This window comes from Salvelinus alpinus, chromosome 9, assembly GCF_045679555.1.
Source record: "Salvelinus alpinus chromosome 9, SLU_Salpinus.1, whole genome shotgun sequence".
NCBI classification, from domain to species: Eukaryota; Metazoa; Chordata; class Actinopteri; order Salmoniformes; family Salmonidae; genus Salvelinus; species Salvelinus alpinus.
The window spans coordinates 42678729-42703604 of NC_092094.1; the positions used below are offsets into that span (position 1 = coordinate 42678729).

Here is a 24876-nt window from a genome sequence, read left to right on the forward strand (position 1 = left end):
AACCTGTGCATAATGACATCCTTTAGGAAGAAGTCATCTCTTAAGCAGATCTCTTCCCCTCTGTATTGAAGCCATCCGAATCTAGTCCAGCCTCATGCCTGTCCAAAACTAGTCTGGCCTGGGTTCTGACACCCAGAGATGATGGAGAGCAGAGGGGAGAATTCCCAGGTCCCATGCCCAAAGATAGAGCCTGACGCCTGGCCCCAGAGATGCAGCCTGGCCTCTTATCACAAACCTCAAATCCACAGGCCACTCTACTCTGTCCAAGCGCTCCAACATGCTCTGCTTTGGTCTGGGCTCTCTCAGATAGATACAGTGTCCTTCCTTACCAGTAAATAAATATATATATATATATTCACCAACCCAGAGCCCACATGCCACATTCCACTGGAATTACAGCGCTGTTCCCAGTCCCACCAAGCTAAGGTACAGAGAGATGCTCAAAGTGGTGGTGAAGAGATGCTGAAAATATGACTTAAACCTGAGCGGTTTGGTGGACCACTGATTTGTCACGTCACTGAAACACCTCCCTTGCCTTATGCTGAAAGCACCGCCGTGCCATTGTGTTTCGCAGAACACAAATTCAGGGTTTTCCTGAGTTCGGAGCTTGTAGCTGTGTGTCTCTGTGGAAAAACAGGATCTGATCGAATGAATCTGTTGAGCTAGATGAGGCAGGCTTTGACGTGATACTTGAGGCAAAACCGATCAAAATCAGATATGGTGCCACTAGTAATAGACAACATTTGGAGACAGAACACAGACAGAGGAATTTACACAAAATTTACATAAATTATATACAATCCCGACACGCACAGACAGCAGAATATGCATCACATTCAGAATCCTAGCATTGTATGCCGTGACTCACACTTTGCACACAGACGAAGTGTCATCCAAAGTAAACAGAGAGAGAAAGAAATTGAGAGGAGGAGGGAGCGAGAGGAGACAGAGAAAGAAAGGGAAAGGGAGAGGGAGAAAGAGAGAAATAAAGAGCGAGAGAAAGATAGAGAGAGGGAGAGAGAGAAAGAAAGAAAGAGAAAGAGAGAGAGAAGAGCATGGACCACTTCCTGAGATCTCGCCAGCAGGCCTTCATTCTCCATCCAAAGACAAAGTCCACCCTGAGAGCACACTCCTCTAGCCCGTCAGTGAGCCCACCTAATAACGGCTCACAATAACACTCCACACCTCTTGAGCACACACTGAAGAACGGCTAAAAATTAGACACATCCGGACAAATACTAACACATACAAAGAGAGTAAATTACTCTCCCGTGACACGAAAGGTGACAGTCATCTTCCCAGTGTAGATGTGAAATCTCAGTTGTTACCACGCGGATACAGCAGAGAAGAAAGGCTAGATGAAAACACGTCATGAAATTTGCTAAGAAAACCTACAGCCTGTATTTTTTCTCTCTTCCATGACCACATCCACAGGCGTAGAGCGCTCTCTCACACATGTGGCAAGTAAAAAGATTCTCTGTCCATTCGTACCTTTATCAAAACGACATCCACTGTTCTCTCCCCCTTTCCACGCAGACTATACCTCCGCTTGTGTCGCTCGTACATCTTTCGAGGCAGTGAAAAGTAGTGGTTATTAACAGAAAGGCGCTAGATTCCAACATGAAGCTCAGGCTTGTGGAGTCCTTTGTGAAGTTTGGGGGAAATGAGCAACTCTTCCCACATCTGCTCGCAGAACCAGCCCCTCAGTCTGACCCTCCCTTCTTTTCCTTCTCCCTCTCTCACACACACTCCTCCCTCCTCTCCTCTCTTTCACTGCCGTTTTTTCTCTCTCCTTTCCCCTATTCATCTCTTTTCCATTTTCCAATTCTTAAATTTCAACTCCTCTTATCCTCTCGTCAATCTGCATCTATTTCCTCTCCCCCCCGTTTCTCCGTGTGGCGACGAGTTGAACAGCTGTACCCAGTGGGTGCTGTGATGCTGAGCGGCAGGTAGAGAGTGTCTATGGAAACAGGCTGATAAGGCAGCCAGCCACGAGAGAAGCCACTGTGATGCATGACCTGCATACTGGCTGGCTCCAGAAGAGGGATGCTCTCCTACACACTGTGCAGTGAGGAGGAACAGATAAGATAAACTATAACTAGAGACATAGTCAACTGCTGTAGCTTGTCCCATAGGTTTGATGTAATAACACCGCTAATAAGGACAATATCTTTAGGAATTAAAATCATATGTTTTCTATCTTTATTCAAGTACAAACATGGTCCTCGTGATCAAAAACACCCCAAGCGTATCACTTAGAATTGGAATCTCAATGCGTGTAACATGTTCTCAAACCCTGGGTGCCGAAGCTGAGGAGAAAGCAGAAGTGTCCTCTGTGTGAAACACTTGAGCAGGGGAAAAAAAACTCCACATCTGCAGACAGTCATCAATGGAACGGACAAACAGTTGGAACCATGGCAACCATTACAAACTGTCCACATGACGCGCACACACACACAGAGAGAGAGAGGGGGGGGGGGGGGGAGCGAGAGACAGAGAGAGAGAGAGAGAGAGAGAGGGGGAGCGAGAGACGGAGAGAGAGAGAGAGAGAGAGAGGGGGAGCGAGAGACAGAGAGAGAGAGAGAGAGAGAGAGGGGGAGCGAGAGACAGAGAGAGAGAGAGAGAGAGAGAGAGAGAGAGAGAGAGAGAGAGAGAGAGAGAGAGAGAGAGAGAGAGAGAGAGAGAGAGAGAGAGAGAGAGAGAGAGAGAGAGAGAGAGAGAGAGAGAGAGAGAGAGAGAGAGAGAGAGAGAGAGAGAGAGAGAGAGAGAGAGAGAGAGAGAGAGAGAGAGAGAGAGAGAGAGAGAGAGAGAGAGAGAGAGAGAGAGAGAGAGAGAGAGAGAAAGAGAGGGTTGGGGCTCCTTCGGTCTTAACACGTCTGGGCAGCTGAGTGGAACGAAACACAACCCCTGGAAACAAGAGCAACTTGCCCCAATTCCTACTATTCCCCAGGGCACACGGCTTGTAACATTATGGGAGGAAAACAACAGACCCAGATACGTGACATGCTAATCATGTTTAGGGGACTTTTCTAGAATGGCAATTCTCATTGGTTAAAACCACTACGGAGGAGGGGGGGGGGGGATTTGATCAATACTTCATGATTTCTTCCAGCCTCTCTTTGTGCTAACAAAGGACTGGCTTCTATTCTCATACACAGAGGGTCTGAGACTGGGCACCTATGGAGTTCTGGGCTGGTATCGGACCTGTAGTCAACAGCACCTAGGTAGAGAGAGAGAGAGGAACAAACTGCACGGTTGCGTGTGTCCTCATATCCTGCTGTACAACTACAGAGGGAGGGGAAGAGATACCAGAGAGGAGGATGAATGGGAAAGAATAGGGACGTGGGTAAAGAGACACACAGACAGCCAGACCCACCCTAGTCAGATTCAGTGAGCGATGAACAGACTCACTGAAGAATTCACCGCAACTAGCTACCCCCTGCTTTCCCCCAAACCAAACAATATGGAGGAAAATATCCTTCCTTTTATGCACCGAGCAGCCTCAGGACCTACAGTGCCCAGGCAGCCCATTCCACTGCAGTAGGTAGGAGTGGCAGATTTATAACAGTCTCATCATGCTTGGTTTGGTAACCTGTGAAAACTCAAAAATCATAAACCATCACAATTCCTGACTAGAATGCAGGCTGTTAAGCATGCCTCTGCAAGATTAAGACAGGCAATATATTACTGAACCAAACTTTCTGGCAAAAATATATTTTTTATGTAATCTGTATTTTTCTTGTTAACCGTTTGAAATGCAGTACACATCGGGAGGTAGTTATACCAGAACACAACACTAGAGGGTGCCTGAGGACACACAGAGCTGGCAGGAACATTCATTATGGTTTTGGCAGGCAGCAGCAGCACAGTCTGTCAGGACTTCCTCCTTTCCTGGCTGCTCTCTGCAGTACTCGCAGTTGTTTTACGAAGATTACTCAACTGTACCTCACACAAACTCATTGACACCAAAAGCTGTGTTGCATTCATACAAATCAATTAACCAAACATTCTGCATCACACTTTATAGCAATGTAATGTCGAGGCTAATTCTGAACTGTAGTGCTCTACGTTGTTTTGTATACATTCTCTATTTATCGTTGAAAACTTCGGCCATCAAACACGTTCAAACAGACCTCTGGTGTGGAGTCCGTCGACCAAAATGCGGCTCCAGTTGATGTTAGACTGCCCTCTCCTGGCGACTAACGTTAGCACCAAATTATTATTCCATGCAGCTCCTCCACTCTGTAACAGCTCACAGGTTGTCTCTCTGACAGGTTGTCATAATCAGCGAGGCGGACATCAATGACGTGATTCCATCAACAGAACAATGAGGAACACTGCTGGAGCAAACTGAATTAGACTGAAAGGATCTGAGAAATGGCATCTGCTTTCACTCTCACTGGCTGGCACTGGCAGATATTTGTTTCAGGTGGAAGAGCACTGAGCGGAGCAGGCCCCGGCATGGACCTTCAACAGCTGCTAATAGGAAGACATGAATGAGTCCTGCACTGCACCCAATCTTCAGCTGTCTCATAGTCAATCAATCAATCGCATTTATTTCTAAAGCCCTTTTTCACATCAGCCGATGTCACAAAGTGCTGTACACAAACCCAGCCTAAAACCCCAAACAGCAAGCAATGCAGATGTAGAATCACAGTGGCTAGGACAAACTCCATGAAAGGCCAGAACCTAGGAAGAAACCTAAAGAGGAACCAGGCTCTGAGGGGTGGCCAGTCCTCTTCTGGCTGTGCCAAGTGGAGATTATAACAGAACATGGCCAAGATGTTCAAACGCTCAGATGACCAGCAGGGTCAGATAATAATAATCACAGTGGTTGTCGAGGGTGCAACAGGTCAGCACCTCAGGAGTAAATGTCAGTTGGCTTTTCAGAGCCAATCAGTCAGTTACTGTATACATCATGTCTACAAACTCTGTTTCTATTTTCTAACTGACATTAAAAATCAGATGTACCCTGATCCTCGTACTAAGTGTTGTGGTACCCACAGCCTTGGTTCCATCCAGTGTCTGACTCTGATAGACATTCAAAGAGTACACTACATTGCCTCTTAATTCTCTAACTGAAACTAGACTCAGTACGCTGAAAAAAAAAGAGTTTTGAAACATTCTTCTCCTCTGAGACGTATGTGGTTTACGTGCCACAGACTTCTGGCTGGCTGGCTGGCTGGCAGGCTGGCAGGCTGTCTGGCTGGCTGTTGTGTTTTACCTGGTGAGCTTCTTATAAGACAGTCCTCCAGAGTTACAGTGTAATTCCTCTCAAAGGCTAACAATGAAGTACAGAGGGAGTCTGGCCAAGAGAGAGCGGTGACAGTGGCCCTGTCTACATGCCACTCTCCAGATAAGCAGCACAGCTTAGCCACATTCACAAGAGGGGGGTGAATTGCAGAACTAAATCACCGCTGAACAATACACCTAATCCTTCTTGCATGAAGACAATTATCATACCAGAAGAAAGTTGCCTGCAGATTGCGGCGTGATCGCAACAGAGATATGACATGGCTGAAGCATACAGTATGACATCATCTCAGTCACATAGGCCCTGTGGACTATGCTGACAATTCCGCACCACACAAAACAACCCAAGAAAATGATAGAGAATCACAAAGAAAATCACAGAGGATGCCTGCCCACAACTGCACGGTCAGTCCCTCACCATAACACAAGACCTACTATACAATAGAAGGTCACCTTTCAGAACCAGGAAGTCAGAAACAGAGAATGACAACGGTAGGAAACAATATGGCTTCCCATAGGAAAAGGTGGGCTTCTAGAGCTGCGTGGGAGAGCAGTGCCCTGACCTGCTGGTGTGGATGTCTCCTGCTGCTAATCAGACACTTCCTTCCTTCCTCTCTGTCTTCACACTGCTGCTGCAGCTACTGTCAGTGGGACTGTGTTATCTCTGCCTCCCTCTCTACGGCTTGTTTCTCACCCCTCATATCACTCCTCTCAGGGGAGAGAAGAGACGGTGAGGTCATCTTTTATTTTTCTCTCCTCCTGGTTAAACAAGGTAGGGCGCACGCGCGCGCGCGCACACGCACGCACACGCACGCGCGCACACACACACACACACACACACACACACACACACACACACACACACACACACACACACACACACACACACACACACACACACACACACACACACACACACACACACACGTGGCCACAGCTTTCCCATATCTGCCCACCTGACCTTTAGAAGGCAGAGTTCAGCTTGTCAGGCCGAGAAGTGCGTCATGTTTGTACGGACTTTCCCAAAAGTGAACGCTAACAACATGAGAAAAAAAAAGGGTTTATTTAGTGAGGTCAGGTGGGAATACTTGGCATGGAACAGCGATAAGATAATCGCTTCCCAGAAACAAATGATCTCCCAGTCATGAAAAATGTTACATTAATCAGACTATATGTGACTTCAACTGATTTGTGGGGACAGGAGTCAGAGTTTTACTTCTGTTCCAAATCATTAGAGTACCAAGAGTTTTTCGATCTGTAAATTGATAAAAACATGAACGTGATATAATGATAATAATGATTATTGACTAGGTGTATTACTACCATTACGCTGCTGTTCATTGATTATGGATTGCTTTTACATTTAGTATATATTTATTTATTCTGCTACTGGTCACTACTACTCCTGTTTACATCTACACCACCGTTCAAAAGTTTGGGGTCACTTAGAAATGTCCTTGTTTTTGAAAGAAAAGCACATTTTTTGTCCATTAAAATAACATCAAATTGATCAGAAATACATTGTTAATGTTGTAAATGACTATTTAGGCTGGAAACGGCTGATTTTGAATGGAATATCTACATAGACGTACAGAGGTCCATTATCAGCAACCATCACTCCTGTGTTCCAATGGCACGTTGTGTTAGCTAATCCAAGTTTATCATTTTAAAAGGCTAATTGATCATTAGGAAACCATTTTGCAATTACGTTAGCACAGCTGAAAACTGTAATGCTGATTAAAGAAGCAATAAAACTGGCCTTTTTTAGACCAGTTGAGTATCTGGAGCATCAGCACTTGTGGGTTCGATTACAGGTTCAAAATGGCCAGAAACAAAGAACTTTCTTCTGAAACTCGTCAGTCTGTTCTTGTTCTGAGAAATGAAGGCTATTCCATGTGAGAAATTGCCAAGAAACTGAAGATATCGTACAACGTTGTGTACTACTCCCTTCACAGAACAGCGCAAACTGTCTCTAACCAGAATAGAAAAAGGAGTGGGAGGCCCCGGTGCACAACTGAGCAAGAGGACAAGTACATTAGAGTGTCTAGTTTGAGGAACAGACGCCTCACAAGTCCTCAACTGGCAGCTTCATTAAAAAGTACCCGCAAAACACCAACGTCAACAGTGAAGAGGCGACTCCGGGATACTGGCCTTCTAGGCAGAGTTCCTCTGTCCAGTGTCTGTGTTCTTTTGCCCATCTTAATCTTTTATTTTTATTGGCCAGTCTGAGATATGGCTTTTTCTTTGCAACTCTGCCTAAAAGGCCAGCGTCCCAGAGTCACCTCTTCACTGTTAACCTTTGAGACTGGTGTTTTGAGGGTACTATTTAATGAAGCTGCCAGTTGAGGACTTGTGAGGCGTCTGTTAATTTATGTCTTAATATTTTCTATTTTTTCTATTTTTTCTATTATTGTCTATACTATTATTACTATCACTGCATTGTTGACATGGAGCTCTCAAAGTATCAACTTCCCTGTACTGTTTTCCACGTGTGCACGTGGAGAATAAACTTTGACACTTGAAACGTTAACTCACCAGTGTAGAGTCTTCCGTGTATTCGAGAGATTCCTTCTTTCCCTTCTCTTCTCCTTGGGCTGGACAGACCGTGTCTTTGTCTGGGGAGTGATACAGTATGACACAGGTATGACACAGACAAATACGGAACCTAACCCTTTGACCCTATGAACAAACTGACACAGAATCCTCTCCGTAAATGAAAACTTCATTTCAACTCAAGTTCAAAATATGAACTCAAAATAATGAATCATACCAGTAGTATCTAATGTATAAACAGCATATGCCTTGACAACCGTTAGAAAAGCAACAATAAACAAGCTGTCATGCATGAAGAGAGGACAATGATCTCTATTTATACTACATCAGTGTAGAATCAGAGGATCTATTCTGCTCCATATTCCCATCCAGACAGGAAAAGGCCTGGGTGTAGCCATGTGCTCACAGACTGCCAAGACAGGGAAGGCTCTGAGTGGAAGGATACCTTTATTTTCAGAGCCTACTGTAAGGTCTGGTGAGATCATTGTACTGCTGCTTGGATACGTAAATACACACACACAACCCCATTCACAATCACACAGCTCTCTAGATGACTGACATGGAGCCTTTGACCTTTTCAGACTGACTCAGGGACGAGAGGCCAGAGATAGGCTTGGGTGGTATACCATATATACCGGGGTATTTGGAAATAGCCACAGGATGTTTTTTCAATACCGTTTAAACAATTTCTCTGAAGTTTTTGAATAAATTCTCATATTTAAAGCTACTGTACTTAAAGTAAATCCCTTCAGTCAACTTGTTATATAGGTTAGGAAATAAAGAAGATCGCAATCTTAATGTACATCTACCACATAATCTTTCATTATGAAGTTTACCGGTAATCCCCAGTCATGTGGTGTTTCTTTAATGACACAACGACGAAAGACCGGAGCCTTGTGAGTCTCTCACTGTTGTGCAGCACACGGCAGGTGAACTACTTACGTATGGAATTCACAACTAAATGTTTGCCAGCTAGATATCTTATAACTATTAAGTTAACGGGTTAAAATGTGCTAAATGCTCGGCAGTTGTGCATTTTGTTCGCTAATTTAGTATCTAGTTAGCTATCTAGCTAAGTGGTTGGTTAGCTTCTTCCAAAATCCTAACAGCAGAAAATCCCCTCCTGGATCAAGAGCCTTGCTGTCTAATATTTGTTTTGTGCTTGGAGTAAACTGCGAGTAGCATTTCTGAGCTCACTGTAAAACTTTATGAGTTGGGATGTCTGTCCTGCAATTAGTTTAGGTCAGAGACTATAAAATGTTCACATTGCGCTCGTTAGCATTTAGTTAGCATCCTCTATGTAATTCTACATGTACTTGTTAGCATTGCTAACCTTCGGAATACAGACGCTAAGTGTTGTTTGAAAATAACGCCCCTTTTGTTCAGTGCTGGTATTACGGAATATCCCGGTATGGCACAAGGTCTGTATGAAGGTATGACAATCTGGATACTGCCCAAGCCTAGCCAGAGAGTCTCATATAATGTTTCTCCTGAAAATCAAGCTTCTATAATTTACATGGTGTAGCTGACAAAATGTGTTAAAAGTTACATTTCAATATAATCTACATTCTGTTTTGAGGTAAATATTCTGTGGTTCAACCTCCACAGAATGCCATGACAAATGACAGCCTATCCCCTTTTAGCAACAGTAAAAGCTCAGGCATAGCTGAACTAATGGTCACATGCTCAGAATCATACGACAGTGTGCTCACACAGAAAAGACGGTACAGTTAAGAAAGAAGCCAAACATGCACACCAGGCCTGAATTTAGCAGCTGGGATATAAAGTAGAGGATATATAGTAAAGGGTTTATGTACATGAAAAGTGAGCTTCAGATTTTCCTCATGACCCAAATCTACTTGAATTTGAGCTTGTACTAACTAGTGCAGCTGGACGATATGAACCCAAAAAATGGATAAATTGAAAATTCTTTGGCGATAATGATAAATCAACAACAGTAAACATGTTATCTCCCACGAATGATGCAGCGCCCCCCTTGGGCCAAGCAGTATCATTTTGTAAATGCCGGCTCTCTATGGCACGACACGTCATTCACCTAAATTTTAACAAAATCGGCCCTGTGTTGTCTGAGATGTTGTCTGTGGCTAACGTACAAACATGCTAACGTACTAACGGACGGAAACAGATCCACAATCCCCTAACCAGTTTCCTTGTGGGGGAAAAAAAACTAGAACAACAGTAGCTGCTTTTGAAAACTGTATTTTTCCCGCAATTGTATTTTGAGTAACGGTCATATGCTTGAGCTTCTCCCCTCCTCCGACAGCTGAACTGGGACAGATACTTTCAGAACATGAGTCGACATAATGCATAGGCTATTACCGTTGACCAAATAATGGTTTTAGAACAATCCACAGGAGCATTGTGTAGCGAAATCCCCGACATAAGCGAAATGCTTCGGTAGGAAGAAGGCAGTGTCGATGTCTGCAATTTTCATTTTTTCGTCCCAACTCTACTAACTCATCAAATCAAAGTGTATTTGTCACATGCGCCGAATACAACAGGTCTATAGACCTTACTGTGAAATGCCTACTTATGAATCCTTGAATGAAATGTTTCAAATAAATGGTTTCTTCTTCTTCATCTATATTAAAGAATCTACGGGTGAGCAAAGCAAAAGCATAGCAACATCAAGCTATAAAAGGGCCATGGGCAGTTACCATTGTTTTATCATTGTGTGGCCTTACCTTTCACAGACTTGTCAAGTGGTCTCAAAGCTTCAGAACACTCCACTTTAGTATCCAGCATTCTCTCACTCACTCCATCCAGGCTGGCCAGTGTGTCTGGGGACTGCAGGCCCAAGGACAATCCACCGTCTACTTCCACTGTGAAGCTGTGCTTCTCCTCACCCGGGCCTGTTTTACTGTCTAGCTCCGAGAGGGAAGTCAGCTCTGGACTCTGGGCCGTACCACTGTCAGAGTCACTGGCTGTATGTAAATCTGCAGGTGTGGCCGGTCTCTCTGGAATAGCCTCCTGATGTGTCAGCTCTGAGGATCTCTCTGGGGAGATAGTGGAGGAGGATGTGATGACCTCATCGCTCTGTCTGTCCACAGCCCTTTCATCATGTAACAACATGTCTGTCTGAGGGTGGGAGTCTCCACACTCTCTGCTGGCTTCTACACTCTCTCCCTGGGTCAGACTCAGGCCTGCTAGTCTGGCCTCAACTTCATTCTCATTCCCAGGTCTGGCTTCGGATAGGTCACTGCTCTCCTCTCCTTGTAGAAGATGAGGCTCATCCTCTCCCTTTGAGGGGTTCTTTTCCATCGCATCCCCCTGTAACTCTCCAGGTGAGACAATAGGACCCCCGTCCAAGGTAAGGGTCTCAGTGGCCTCAGACACAGTGACCGCTGACCTTGGTGCAGTGTCTTTGGGTCCAGTCTGATGCTCACTCTGGCTGTCAACAGCCTCCGGTACACGGCTTGCCTCCAGCATTGAGTTGGAGTTGCATTGTTCTATGTTTGCTACAGCAGCTGCTACTGCTATGGCCACCACTGCTACAGCTGCAGCTGCTATCTCCTCCCTACACGGCAGAGAGTCTGCCTCTTCTAACGATGCCCACTGTACAGACACCTTCTTCTTTGCAGGGGTCTCCTCTCCTGTGACTGTCCCCTCTTCAGACAGTTTGTCTGCGGAGCAACTATCCGACTGGACGAGTTCCTCCTCCTCACAAGAGGGTGTGAGGTCTGTGACATCATCAGAGTGTTGTGGCCCCATGGTCCACTTCTCTACGCTCGGCCTCTCTACAACCTCAGCTGTCCTTCTGGCTGAGTCGGTGGACGCCTGTTCCTCCCATTCCTGCACAGCCTCGTGGCCCTGGCTGTGGGCACCGTCCTGGTTATGCTGTGGTGGTGGTACCACTACCTCCACTGTGCCCTCCGCCGTCTGATCCAGGACCTGCTCACTGGGCTCTGGTGCTGTAACGCTACTGGGTCCGTGTGAACGGCTGCTCTCGCTTTCTCCCTCTGTCATACTGGGGCTCTGCTTCATGCTGTTTGTGTCAGTCTCGCCACTTCGGCTGCTGGCTGACTCAGTGCTACAGTTAGTCTGTTGGCCGGGGTTTCCTGCCTCTCTCTTTCTCTCGTGTGTACCGCCACAATCACCACCTCTTTCAGTCTCAGACCCCCGGGTCTGGCTCCTGTTATTGGCCAAATCCTGCTCCTCAGAATAACTCGTCAGCGCTGTGGTGATTTCCTGTCTTTGTTCGGGGTCTTGTGACTGTGCAGCCTGTGCCTGATGGCGGCTCACAGCTCCTGTCATTGTCTGCAGAGTACATTCAGAGGCGGCTTCCGCGTACTCCACCTCCAGCTCGCCGCCATGTCCGCCGTGCTGCCCGTTCTCCACAGGAGCCTCAGCCACTATCTGAGCCCAGGGTGCTCTACAATCCATCTCCTCGATGTTGTCAGGCTCCCCCTGCCTTTCCATAGTCTTTTGAGCCCTCGTGTCCCCACAGCTGCTACTGCTGTTGCCTGTACTCTCCCCAGTCTCCAGGGGCCAATGCTTGGCTTCCGGGTGTTCCGGGTGTTCCTGGGACTGTGCGTGGCCCATGGCTGGCGTAACCGTCGTCGGAAAAGCAGCAGCCTTATCGCCCGTCTCAGTCTCTGCTCTCCTCTTCTCTCTCTCTTCCTTGTTCCTTTTACGGCGCCCTGCCTTGGTGCTCTGCCTGGCAGTGATTACGCCTGTCCTCTCTCTATCAGCTTCCTCCTGCTGGTTTCCACAGGACGGTGTGCTGAAAGCTTGAGTCTCACCCTCCCTCTTCCGCCGCTGTGCTGCAGCTTCACTTCTTTTATCTAACGCCTTCACAGAGTCCTTTACTGCTGCCTGAGCAGGGCCCGCCTCCCCTTCCTCTGGCTGGCCGTTCGGACAAGGCCACGCCCCTCCCGCGAGGTGGGCATGGCTGTGTTGGGGGTGTAAAGCTGTGTGCGCTGACGTGTTGCTGATGTCGCTGGATCCTGCTGTACTGTTTAGCTCGTCTGGTGACTGCTGCTGGAACACATGATCTCCCTACAGTACAAACAGAAATGCAGGGTGAATAATTGTCCCATTAATTAAACGTCAAATACACACATTATACATCACACATTACACACAGAGATCTTCACTTCATGTCAAGATAAGACATGCACAAAATGTTCAGAGCAAACAAAACCCACAGGTAACTTACAATAGGCTAGCTAGCTGGCCAGAAGATTTGATTCTGGGTTCTGAGATTACTTAGTGTATGAGAATACGGCAAGTAAGTCATAGTTCAAAGCAACAAAGTGAGACAGCAGACAGAGTTGAAAGCAGACGGAGTTAAATGCAGAGTTCTATAGCTCACCTTGTTGTCTCTGTGTGAGCGGATGAGTTTCTGTAGCTCCTCCACCTCTCCCTGCAGGCTGGGCGGAGTTTTCCCTGGCACCGTGTCCACCGTCAGGGTGTAGGTGTTCAGTCTAGGGTGGTGCTGCAGCGCTCGGCCTCCTGGGTAACACTGCCTCTCCTCTGCCTTTATCCGGGTGTCCGGCGAGGTCTCAACCCTGCTCAACACAAACAGAACACACCTGGTCAGAGCGGAGGTAGCCAAAGCACTCAGCACTGACTCAGCATTCAGCAGCACTACCTACGCCCATATTATATCAGCTATTGTGACCCACAGGTTCATTCCCAGGGTAGGCACCGGAGACCAACCTTTCACCATTCCACCGCCGACCTCACCACCAAGCTGGTCAGCTTCATTGCTACTTCTATCTCAATCAGAGAACTGGTATTTAATGAATTGTTCTATGATATCGGTGGAATTGAAAAAGTAAACACCACTTCTCCCTTTCTAATCTCCTCCACCAGTGAAACCAGTTCTACTGAGTTACAAAGAGGAACAAAAGACAAAGAGATCAAACATAGCCGTGCTAAAATGACGTTTTCTGCATGAACCTATTCTAAACGCCTCTTGTAATGGCAACATCCTGGGAGGGACTTTAGTAGTGTACTGTCCTGTTGAGCTGGCTCTGGGTGTGAGTCTCTCTCTGCCTGGGTTGAGTCATCTGTTCTACTCTCTCACAATGAGTGGAACTGACTCTAATCGACTCAGGGGTGATGATGTCACCACTGGTAAGCTCCGGTGAGAAGGACACAAAACCAAAACAATCTGATGGAAACAAAGGGCATGAGGGAGTCATTCAGTAAATGGATGGGATGAGTAAGATCGTACCCCTCTAGCCCCATGCAGCCCCTGGGACAGGAGTGCAGACCTGGGTTCAAATACTATTTGAAATAATTTCCAATACTTTATGCCGTGCTTGATTGAGCTTGCCTGGCTTAACGGACCAATAGAATAGTTCCAAAACCCTGCTCCATATCCCACTCCAAGCAGGCTAGAGCAAAAACTCAATGGTTGGAAATAGTATTTGAGCCTTGGTCTGCAGGAGCGATGAGATCAGAGGCTGTTCTCACCTGCCTCTTGGCGCTCGGTGCCAGCACAGGGCTGAATGGGTCTCCATGGCAACCCCCTAACATCATTCACTGGGGAATGAAAGGCAGGACACGGCACGGAGGAAGAACAGAACAGAGCCACGTTGTGGGACCTGAGTAGGGAACCTGAATGCAGCCAGGACCTAGCCTCAATCTCAGGAGCCAGGGGAGAGAGCTTTCAACAACACACAGTTGCCATGAAGATAACTACTATAATTATTATTATTTTTTATTCCTTTATTAATGGTGTCAGGTTTTGGCCAGGACTGTTTAGGTTTTGTTCACTAGATGTCCCCCTTGCACCTTTTTTGTACCTTTTGTTTTTCTTGCTCCAATTATTGTTTGCACCTGTAAGTCATTCCCTTGTTAGTATTTAAACCCTGTGTGTTCCTTAGTTCCTTGCTCAGTGTTTGTAAGTTAGTACCCAGCCCCAGCCCAAGCCTTGTTTTATATAGACTTTTCTCTTGTTGGATTTTCCAGAGGTTCTCTGGTTTTGTTCTTGTTTAGTATTTGAGTAGTCTTTTGAGGTTTGTTTTTCCCTGCTGTTTTTTACCACTTTGTGGATTTTTTGTTGTATTTTGGAGGATATCCATTTTTCATTAAACCACCATCTCTAGTACTGCTGTGTCTGCCTCATCTTCTGGGTTCTGCCAATTATTAAGTGACTGTTTCTCGCACCGGGTCCTGACAAATGGTATATGACCTAACCAGCTTATTTCTACAGCCAGCGGGTGGAATGTACACAACTATGCTGTTGGGATTCAGCCATGACACCTAACTGTTCTCCTGTGCCAAATAAACCGCCGGCTGTCCCTGACCTGAACTAATCCTGTCTCAGAGCATTTAACGTCGGAAGCCAGGTGACTCAATCTCTCCACTCCCAGCTTAACTCATTTCAGGAATCTTTAAATACACTCCCGAAAACTACACCGAACAACACACTCCCCAACTACACCAAGCCACATTAGAGAGATGAACATGGGTTGGTGTCTATGTGACTGGTCTAACTGTTACATTCAGACGAGGAAGAGCAGGAAGAGTGGGTAAGGAGAAATCCCTGGTCTAGTCTAGTGAAAACAGTTGCTTTGTTCTCCTCTGTAACACACACAGTGCCTCTGAGGAGCTCCCGCCAGTGCTGCTCTCTCTCTCTCTCTCTCTGACGGTGATCGAGTGTCAAAGCCTCCACCAAACCAGGCCGAAAGAGACCCGACAGAGCGTTGACCCAGGGGACAGCAAAGCAGTCTGTGTGACGCAGACAGAGAGACACCATGCGGTGTTGGGGCCTGAGAGTGTCCCTATGACCCGGTCACTACTGTTCCACGCATGTCCCTGTCTGGGACTGGGTGACATCTGAACCTCAATGTCATAGAGAGTGATAAGTGACCTCTTGTGAACTCTGTAATGAGGTCAACCGTATGCGCTCAGATGGAGAACAAATCACCACTGTGTCACGGACGACACTGATGGTAAGCAGGTAAGCAAACTCGTTTGGTGAGGTGCTAGTTGAGGCTGTGGCTGGGAGCAAATTATCTCTATTAGATAAACTGGAAATGCAGATTGTATAGTAGTTCCATGAAACCACTGTTTCCCACCATCTTCACTACGACTTTTTCAGTGGTAAATCTGTCATCTGTGTTTGGGGGAAGTAACCTACTGGGGCTGCTGAGTTAACATTGGTCTAGTTTTGAAACCAAAATGTTGGCTGGGCGATTTTTTTTCTTGTGTTATTTTATAGCTCAGATGTGTGAGAGCACTGGTAACCAATCCAATACAGCTGGTACAGCCTGTGAGAACACAGAGTAGCATACGAGCTGTCATCTAACACGTTAACATTCCCTCCTGATTCTAAAACAGTACAAATTTAAAAAACGGACGTCAAATGTATGCCATCGTGAGGCGCCGGCTAGGTACATTTTGTGATTTTTGTCCCAGGAAGACGAGCCATACTGGTCTGGCTTGACGTACTTAACAAAGTGCATACAGCGTTGGACTCTGCTGACAGCAGCAGTTCGGAGCGAAGCTGCAGAGTTCATCCTTGGTCTGTCTGCTTGTCTCTGTGTTCCCCAAACACTCCAAACACATTTCAACATCCCCAGCTCCTAACTAACCAGAGCTGTTCCCATTCCCACGGTTACATAAAGACACCTCTCGCTGGTTTGGATCCCAAATCCTAATGAGCTCGCAGGAAATTCTTGCCTATTCATCTGTAGGAATGCAAGGGTATGTGTTAACGAAAAGGGCGGCGAAGAGCTACCTAACAACGTGACCATGTTGAGAGCAATTAAATGCTGTGGAGAGGGTTGTGCATTTCATTCACAGATAACATTCTGAAAACAGCAGAATATATTATGAAGACACGGTTTCTGCTTTTCTTTCACACGTCCCCGAGGTAGTAGAAATGACTGGCTAGCTAGCTTACTCCTATAGAAGCATAATAATCGTGTATCTGAAGGTTATCACTACTGTAGTAAAGGTTGTTCATATGTAGGCCCTGTGTGAAGTATATAGGATGGGACCCAGGTGAGTACTTACCCAGTGAAGAGCTGCTGTAGCTGGTCGTGGCCCCTCTTCTCTGCCACGCTGACTGGTGTAGAGCCCTGCTTGTTGGGCAGTCTGAGAGCCTCTCTACCTCCTGGCTGCTGGAGCAGGAACAAGGCCACCTTCCGCAGCCCGCGCCGAGCCGCAAAGTGCAGGAGGGTCTCGTGTGGACCGGGCTCAGCTGGACACGACAGGGAGGGAGGGAGGTTCACACTGGGCTCAGCGACGGTCAACAGTTCCAGTCCTCTCACTAGAACACGGCACACATGCAACGATGTGCTGCCAGCAGGCATCCAACAACACTCCAGCTTCTGCTTAATAGCCGACGTGTTTACTCTGCCACTCTGTGATCAGTAACCTGTTTGGCAGTGCAGTATGTTCACGTGTAAATCCCTAAGTGCATTTTCAGGCATGCACGGGCCGAGCGCCTCCCTCTCTCCCCTCTCCCTAACTCCTCCCACCTTTGCTATAAGCCTGAAGTGATAGCCCTGTCAGAGTCCCGCCCTCCTAACCTGTGTGACCCACCGTCCTGTCTGAGTCATGTGTCTAATAACCCCGCCCCCTATTTCCCTCTCACCCCTCCCACTGGTCAGACTGCTGATCCTCTGCTTCAATACACACTGAACCAGCAGGAAGGCCTGACATGGAGGTGTGTCTTTTACTACAAACCATACAGCTACAGTCCCATTTCAGTGTGGGTAATTAAGTCGTATGGAGACTTTCTCCCAACGCAAGACAACTCACAATGGTGTATTAGGAGATTATCTGCAATGTTACAGAAGGCTCTATTCTGAGAGCAGAGAGCCTTGTCGACCGGGCGGTCGCCATTACTATCCCAGCAGTACGAGGACACACAGTGGGAGGATTGTTCTACTTTGGTTAATGAGAGGCTGGGAAAGAGACTGCCCTGGTTTCAACGGCCCACTGGGAATTCAACAAACCAATTTGGAGCCCCCATAAAAAGAGGTGTTGCACAAAAAGGAGTCCTACTAGAAACGTAATCCGGTACTGAGGAGTTGGGGATTAAGTCGTAGCGGAGCTGAGGGTGCTAATTTAACACCGTTTGCACCAGGTCTGACACCAGGAGTCTATGTTTGAAGCAGATCATTTGAATGACTGCTGCACATCAGAGCAGACCAGAGTAGAAGGTTTTCTTGTCTCATTTTCCTGTGAAATGCTGTCAGAGAAAAAGGAACTAAAAGAAGAAACACGTACTCTATTGCATCCCACTGACAGACATACTCAATACAATACAAAACGTGCATACAATGGCAGGTTAGCTGGTTTGTAACATTGATGGGAAACTATCCAATGTGAAAAGGAAAATCAACCCTTGTCCTGACCTCTACTAGACTCAGTTCAGTGCATCTGATTTGTAGAAACACGGAGACAATATGAGCATGGGCCGCCATTTCCTCTGTCAGCCACATTCTATGGTAGGACTCGGCGTATTCACTCCAACAGCCACTTACAGGAGTAGGGAGAGACCCTAACAAATCAGATTTTCCACCAGCGCTGGATTCTCATGGCTGCCTCTCTCCCACAAACCCTCAGTATAACTGCTACGCGAAGCGCTGGAATGCTAGCAGATCCTCTGTTGGCATTTAGAGTGTTGGCAGTCGATGTGACAAGGGATAAAATATGCCTTTAGGAGTTTTACTGCATTTTTTCATGATAATAATGGCCCTCTGTGCTTTATTTCAACCAGAATGAGTTGTTGGCTGGGGCTGGGCACTGGGGCTGGGCACTGGGGCTGGGCACTGGGGCCGGGCACTGGGGCCGGGCAGTGCCAGCAGAGAGAGAGAGCCTCTGGACCTAAGGCCCGCTAGTTCCAGGGCTCACCGCCTGTCGTCCAGGTACCCGGGACCAGCTTCAGGAAATGCCAGGGCTGGAGAAGGCATTACACAGCTGGCCCACTCAACCGTTGGGGGGAGGAATTTAACCTGGCTGCAGGATCATCTATTCTAACAGACCCCCCCCCCCCCCTTTTTTTCAAACATCAGAGAATTTTGGAATCAAATATTATCAGGGGCCTCAGGTAACAGTGGAACCGGAGGAGATGCGAAGCACAGAGGAAATAGGCAGAGTCACATGTCCCACCTCATAAAGGACTGCAGTGCTTTCATCTGAGTGCACGTCAGGCCCAGAACCACTTGAAACATATAAACCAGTCAATCTGACAGGTGTTTCTAGCTCGCCATACATTGTTGGCTAGTTCTGTACATTGTTGCTGGGCAGATATCTCTGCCAAATCACTGAGCTCTTACAAGCTCAATCCCTGAGCAAAAAGGGACAGACGTCATTGAGATACTAAAGATCCCAAAAGGTTTAATAGGATATATCTTTCACTGAGAGGCCAAGATCAAGTAGTCCTTTAAAGAGGCTGATAGGATTTAAACATGTTTTAAAGGCTGGGGGAGGGGCACTCTCAGTCTTTAAGCTCAGCATTTTTTGTGTTCCTCTTATCTATGCCTGACAGAGGCACATGGTAACATCACAACAGGACATCTGCTCGCCATAACAGCCGTCAGTGGCTCAGCATGGCCTCCATCCTCCACATTCTGACAGCATGCACGATGTGTAACTAACATTAAAGCATTAAACACATTCTGTTAGTATGACAATCTGTCATCAGTCAAAGCAAAATACAACGACAGTAGACGCCTAGACGCAGACATGCATAAAAAGCATGTGGGTTCTAGATTTCAGTGAGTTGGAATGAGACCGTATGTTTCAACAACAGACTACTCAAAGGGGACCTGAGGCAAAGATGACTGAACAGTCCTGCATATGGCCTGATTTAGTATTTCTGTAACTATCAAATCAGCCCAGCATTTACATTCTTAATCAACTATAGACGATGGGTTAGAATTGGTAAGCAGTGGTAAACGGAAAGGTCTAGTGAAAACAATGCCTCAAGGAAAACAGAAATGTCCTGTTCAAATCTGTTTCCTTCAATTTGGTGTTCCAAATGACCTGCAGGAGCCTATAGTTTTCATGATGACCTATGGGTCCTGTACTATTAAATGGCTCTATAGGGCCATACATTCCAACCGATCTTTCAAGTGGCTGAATGTGCTGTCTGTCTGTCTGGTCTGCCTCAAGTGGGTTCATGACCTCTACCGTGACTGTATGAAACTTAATTCATACAGTCTTTAATTCCCGGTGCAGAGAGAGAGCGCGAGAGAGAGAGAAAGTGAGAGAGAGAGAGAGAAAGTGTGAGAGAGAGAAAGTAAGAGAGAGAGAGAGGGGGGGGGGGGGGGGAGCACACTAACACTCTACTGACAAGAACAGGCGTACAGGCTCCAAATGTAACAAGCATCAGTCAGCTGTGACCAGAGCCCCCGACATGTATCCCAACAATCCCCTTTGAGCTCCAGAACAAGTCCCAGGCTCTGGTTAATAGACCAAATAAACACTGTTGGTTACTGCCCACTTCTTCATTGGGTGGGAATGTTTGTTTTTAGCATATCTGACATTGCGTTCCTGACTTATGACGACCCAATAGGAGCAGAAAACAGAAACACACAGGAGGAAATAAAGTGGATCTAAACTCAGCCGGAGAGTCCAGCCAAGAACATCAGGAGGGAGGACTGGAGCTATCCCAGGGGACACTGGGGCATGATGGCAACCTCCCTCTCTCAGATAGAGCCCTTCCTCTCCTCACTAGGCAGACCTCTCTGGTCAGACTCTCACACCTCTCACCGGGTTGTCCTGAACAGAATGAGCCTATGGTTGTCTACTGTGAAGAAAACAACCACCTGAATGTACACCACTCCTTTCCATGCGCACCAACAGTACGATCTGTTTCTCTGAATTGCCCTGTGAAGGTCTTGAGTCAGGTGAACTGCTGTGTCCTCAACTTTGGTCTAATCATTTCCCCAAACGTTCAATTGCTATCATGGCTACGCAACCTCCCTCTCTCAGATAGAGCCCTTCCTCTCCTCACTAGTGCAGACCTCTCTGGTCAGACTCTCACTCCTCTCACTGTCAGGATTCCTGTGTGCCAATTAACAGAATCACTGCAGTGGGATTGAAATGTCAGAGCCCCGCCCCCCCAAAAAAAACACAAGGCAACAAAGTGACCTCTGATTGGTCGTTACCACGACCGGCTCTTTCTCCGGAGGCCGTGAGTGGCTGGAGCAGATTTTATGCCCGGGAGGCGGAGCTGGAGTATCGTTAGTGAACCACCCGGTGGGCGCGCTCCACTACTCATTCAGTAGAACGGGAACCCGGCCAAATCATCTCTCAGCTCGGGAGGAAAGGAACAAATGTTTCTCAGTCTACTTAATTACCTCACTGAGGCGTGAACCGAACACAGCAGCACACACTGTATGAAATATACAGGCACATTAAGAGGGAATAAAGCAGACCACACCGTGAGAAGCACTCAAAAATAGGTCCACAGTGACGCACAAAGCGGAGACCCTATCCCTAACTCACCTATGCTGTTGTCCAGGTTGGTACCTGGTGGTGTGCCCATGTTGGTACCCAGGACGCTCCACCCCTGGGGCAGGGTCAGGTGTCTAAGGGCCAGGGAGAGGCTGTCGTCCAGCCGCTCACACTCCTGCAGCGGGATCTGGCACTCGTCCAGCAGCAGCGCCCCCTCCAGACCGTCGGCCTGCCCCGCAGCGCTCACCAGGAACTGGGCCATGTCAAAGGCCAGGTCCTGGACGAACTGGAAGCGCTCCTCAGCCACGGGATCCACCGAGCCGCCGGGCCGCGCCGAGCACAGCGTGACCTGAACCGACTCAGAGCAGTCATGGGCTAGGAAAGAGAAGGAGGAGAAGGGGTTAGTTTACTTTTTACATACAAGCATGGGCTGAGGGACCCGTTTGTTACTGTACATACACATGCTTCAGACATGCCAAAATACTTTACAGGGTGAGTTTACAGGGTGAGTTTACAGCGTGTATCGGCCTATACAGTTCAGTTGAGCCTAGAAAAAAGAACAGAAAAATAGAGGCATAAGCTCCACTGTCCCGCTGCAATGCAGGCGTGAGATTTCTGTGACCTCTCTGGTTGCTAAGATGCTCAAGGTCCAAACATGAAACCCTCTTTGACAATGAATAGTTTTAAAAACCCCAGAGGAATGAAAAGGAAACATTCAGCGTTTAAGTCTCTCGTCAGCTAATACGGGTAGAAGTGACAGAGCAGGCGAAATACCACTTAGCTTGCCCAAATAACTTGGCTGGTGTCAACAGGTTTCAGAGCGGACTAACATTAATCTACCCTCCCTCCCAGTGGACCTTTAAACAGACAATTTTTATTATATTTAAAGGTGTATTATTGAAGAAGCCTGTGAACCAACAGGTAAATATGCTATTCTCACAATCAGAGGAATATCTATTAGCTACAGGTGTTGGAAACAGGGGTAATAACCATCAAAACCTGTTAGCATCTATGAAAAGTGTCTAGCCCTTTACACTCGTACCTGTATACGGCTTGAAAATCCCTCCTGGTAATAGTGCAACTTTTGCAAATGTTTTGTTGTCTGAGTGAGGGAAATGCTGTAAATTAAGAGGACTCGATGTATTCTGAAAGATGAGACGGTGAGGATTATAATAAATACTGCTTTGATGTCATGCGAGCAAGCCAAACACTTCACATTTCCATATCATAAAACTCAGGTCATATACAGTGTCGACGTTTATGATCACTGTTTGATGAACAGTTACAAGATGACATGGCGTCATACCCCGGGTTGTCCTGAACAGAATGAGCCTATGGTTGTCTACTGTGAAGAAAACAACCACCTGAATGCACACCACTCCTTTCCATGCGCACCAACAGTACGATCTGTTTCTCTGAATTGCACTGTGAAGGCCTAACACTGTAATATCGTATTTTAGAACTTAGCTAGTCATGTTGGCAATAGAACATTTATAATGGGCCGTTTTCTGGACTGTGTAAACAACAGTGATTGTGTGATGCAGGGCTGTGTTCCAATCAAAACAGTGGCAAGTGTGCTTGCTCTAGTTCCTCAACGGCACAGCTAGGAGATAAAAAAATAGGCACCTTATACTGTAGTTGAAGACTCTATGTTGAGTCACAAAAGTGCATTGAAATGACTTTGGAACTGTGCACACTTTGGAGAGGTGTGCGCCTGTGTAGCCACGTGGTGACACCAGTTAGTCCTCTCACTCAAACCCTTAGCATTTCTTGGTCTTATGTTTAACTGACCCCACATTTTCCAGGAATAGTCGTATCATGTAACTGTATGTATCCAGAGTATTTTCAGAATGTGGCGAAAAGTACAGTAAATGTAAAATCAACAGTGTAATGTTTGGATTCAGTCTTGAGTCAGGTGAACTGCTGTGTCCTCAACTTTGGTCTAATCATTTTCCCAAACGTTCAATTGCTATCATGGCTATGCTTTTCCTATTTCTTCTGTAGGAAACATTTCCATGTAGCCCCATACGTATAGGCCAATTCCCACGAGTGTAAAGGGTTAAGACATGGCCTAGTGACATGATGTACTGTTCTGTTCCTTTACTATGTCCCTCCCTGTTCTGAAAATGAATGGACTCCACAGCAAAAGGCCACGTGAGAGCCATATTTTATTGACAGCTCATATTAGTCATGACACAGGACTGAGGGGACAGGGGGGACAGCACGCAAACATTCAGGAGGCCCACCCACTCCTATTCATGGCTCTGCTGACGTCCATACACACAACACAAACACAGATACATCCGAGCTGGGGCAGCCATCACGCCATCATCAATATGCCACATGTCAGCCATGTTTTTACACGGACCATGCATGGTGATCAGGATGATAACTGAAGCCGGGGTTAAATATAAAAACAACTTTTCTGTCAGACAAAAATATATTTTGGATTTATCTCTAGGACATCTTCTGGTAAGGCTGCCTAGACATAAACACCCGGTGGATGAAAACATGGTTTACTACCAATGACTGGACTGAGACAGATATAATTATGGAGCAAAGTTCTCACATTGTGACAATGTATTTCCAAGGACTGGGAGAGTGGTGTACATGTAGCAGAGAAGCAGTCATAAACAAAGGCAACATTCCTGTGTCAGCTGCCAAGAGGCTTGTCCCATTTCAGTGGAAGCAAAAAGCAAACATCATTAGCTGAAAATCCATGTACAATGTCTCTATTTGCCCATGAAGAGTGGTGTGTGCGTACGCGTGTATGTGTGTGCGTGCGTTCGTGTAACTATAAAAGACTTGGTTAATCCAAACGGATCTGCCACACAGACAAACGGACAAACACACAACCAGTACCACCGTCCAGCACCAGAATGTTGTTTAAAACCCCATCTCTCGTCTGACTGTCCCGTGGGGTAAAAAAAAAACGTCAATGTTTCATTCCTGTTGATAAAAACGTCCTAGCAACCATCAGTTTCACTAAAACAAGAGCCGGGACCACCGGCGGCGGCAGAGCTCTGTGAGGGAGACAGAAGTGCACCTGAGGAGGATGACAGAGCTTTCTGAAGCTCTTCTTCATTTGAAGGTCTTGATGCACTGGCCAAAATCCTTTAAGTGTTCTTACACTGGAATGATTACACAGGCCGTGCCAAGGAGCTGCTGCTGCACAGTGGCATGTGTTACAGTCAGATTGTCCCAAACAGCACCATACTGCCTATACTGTGGGCCGTGGTCAAAAGTAGTGCACCACTGTAAATAGAGAATAGGGTGCCATTTGGGACGCACATGGAGCCATTCCACTGGAATCTTCCACCCCGCTCTATTCCCCTCCTCCGGCCTCATTAGGACCCTCTCCGTCAACTAGCCGTCCATCTGTCAGAACGCACAGACATTCATTTCACTTTCACGCCGTGTCTTCCCTAATTGTCTGGCACCGCACTGAGCCGTGGAGTTGTGTGTATATCAACAAGTCAACGACACGGTTGCTGTTGCTGTGGCTATTTCCACAGGAACGAAGAAATGTACCGTAGCTACGCTGTGAGGTCATTTTATATTATGTAGATGACATCATAGCCACTAAACCACACAGAGGGAATACTTTAAAAACAGTCTGCAGCACATCCAGTTCCACCTAATTTAGCGCTGCGACAGCAGGGATGAACCGTACTGTAG

The 24876-nt window shown here is 46.8% G+C and overlaps 1 protein-coding gene across 8 annotated transcripts in view; it reads right to left on the reverse strand.

The window, feature by feature from the left end:
* akap13 (A-kinase anchoring protein 13) overlaps positions 1 to 24876 on the reverse strand; it is a 102572-nt gene that overhangs the window by 46436 nt on the left and 31260 nt on the right. For all 8 annotated transcript variants that reach the window (XM_071326258.1, XM_071326264.1, XM_071326261.1 and 5 more), the window contains exons 4-8: positions 21250 to 21573; positions 16801 to 16987; positions 13142 to 13337; positions 10512 to 12825; positions 7789 to 7868 (exon numbers count right to left, since the gene is read on the reverse strand). In XM_071326258.1, the coding sequence (XP_071182359.1) occupies positions 7789 to 7868; positions 10512 to 12825; positions 13142 to 13337; positions 16801 to 16987; positions 21250 to 21573 (3101 nt within the window). The remainder of the gene's footprint in view (positions 1 to 7788; positions 7869 to 10511; positions 12826 to 13141; positions 13338 to 16800; positions 16988 to 21249; positions 21574 to 24876) is intronic.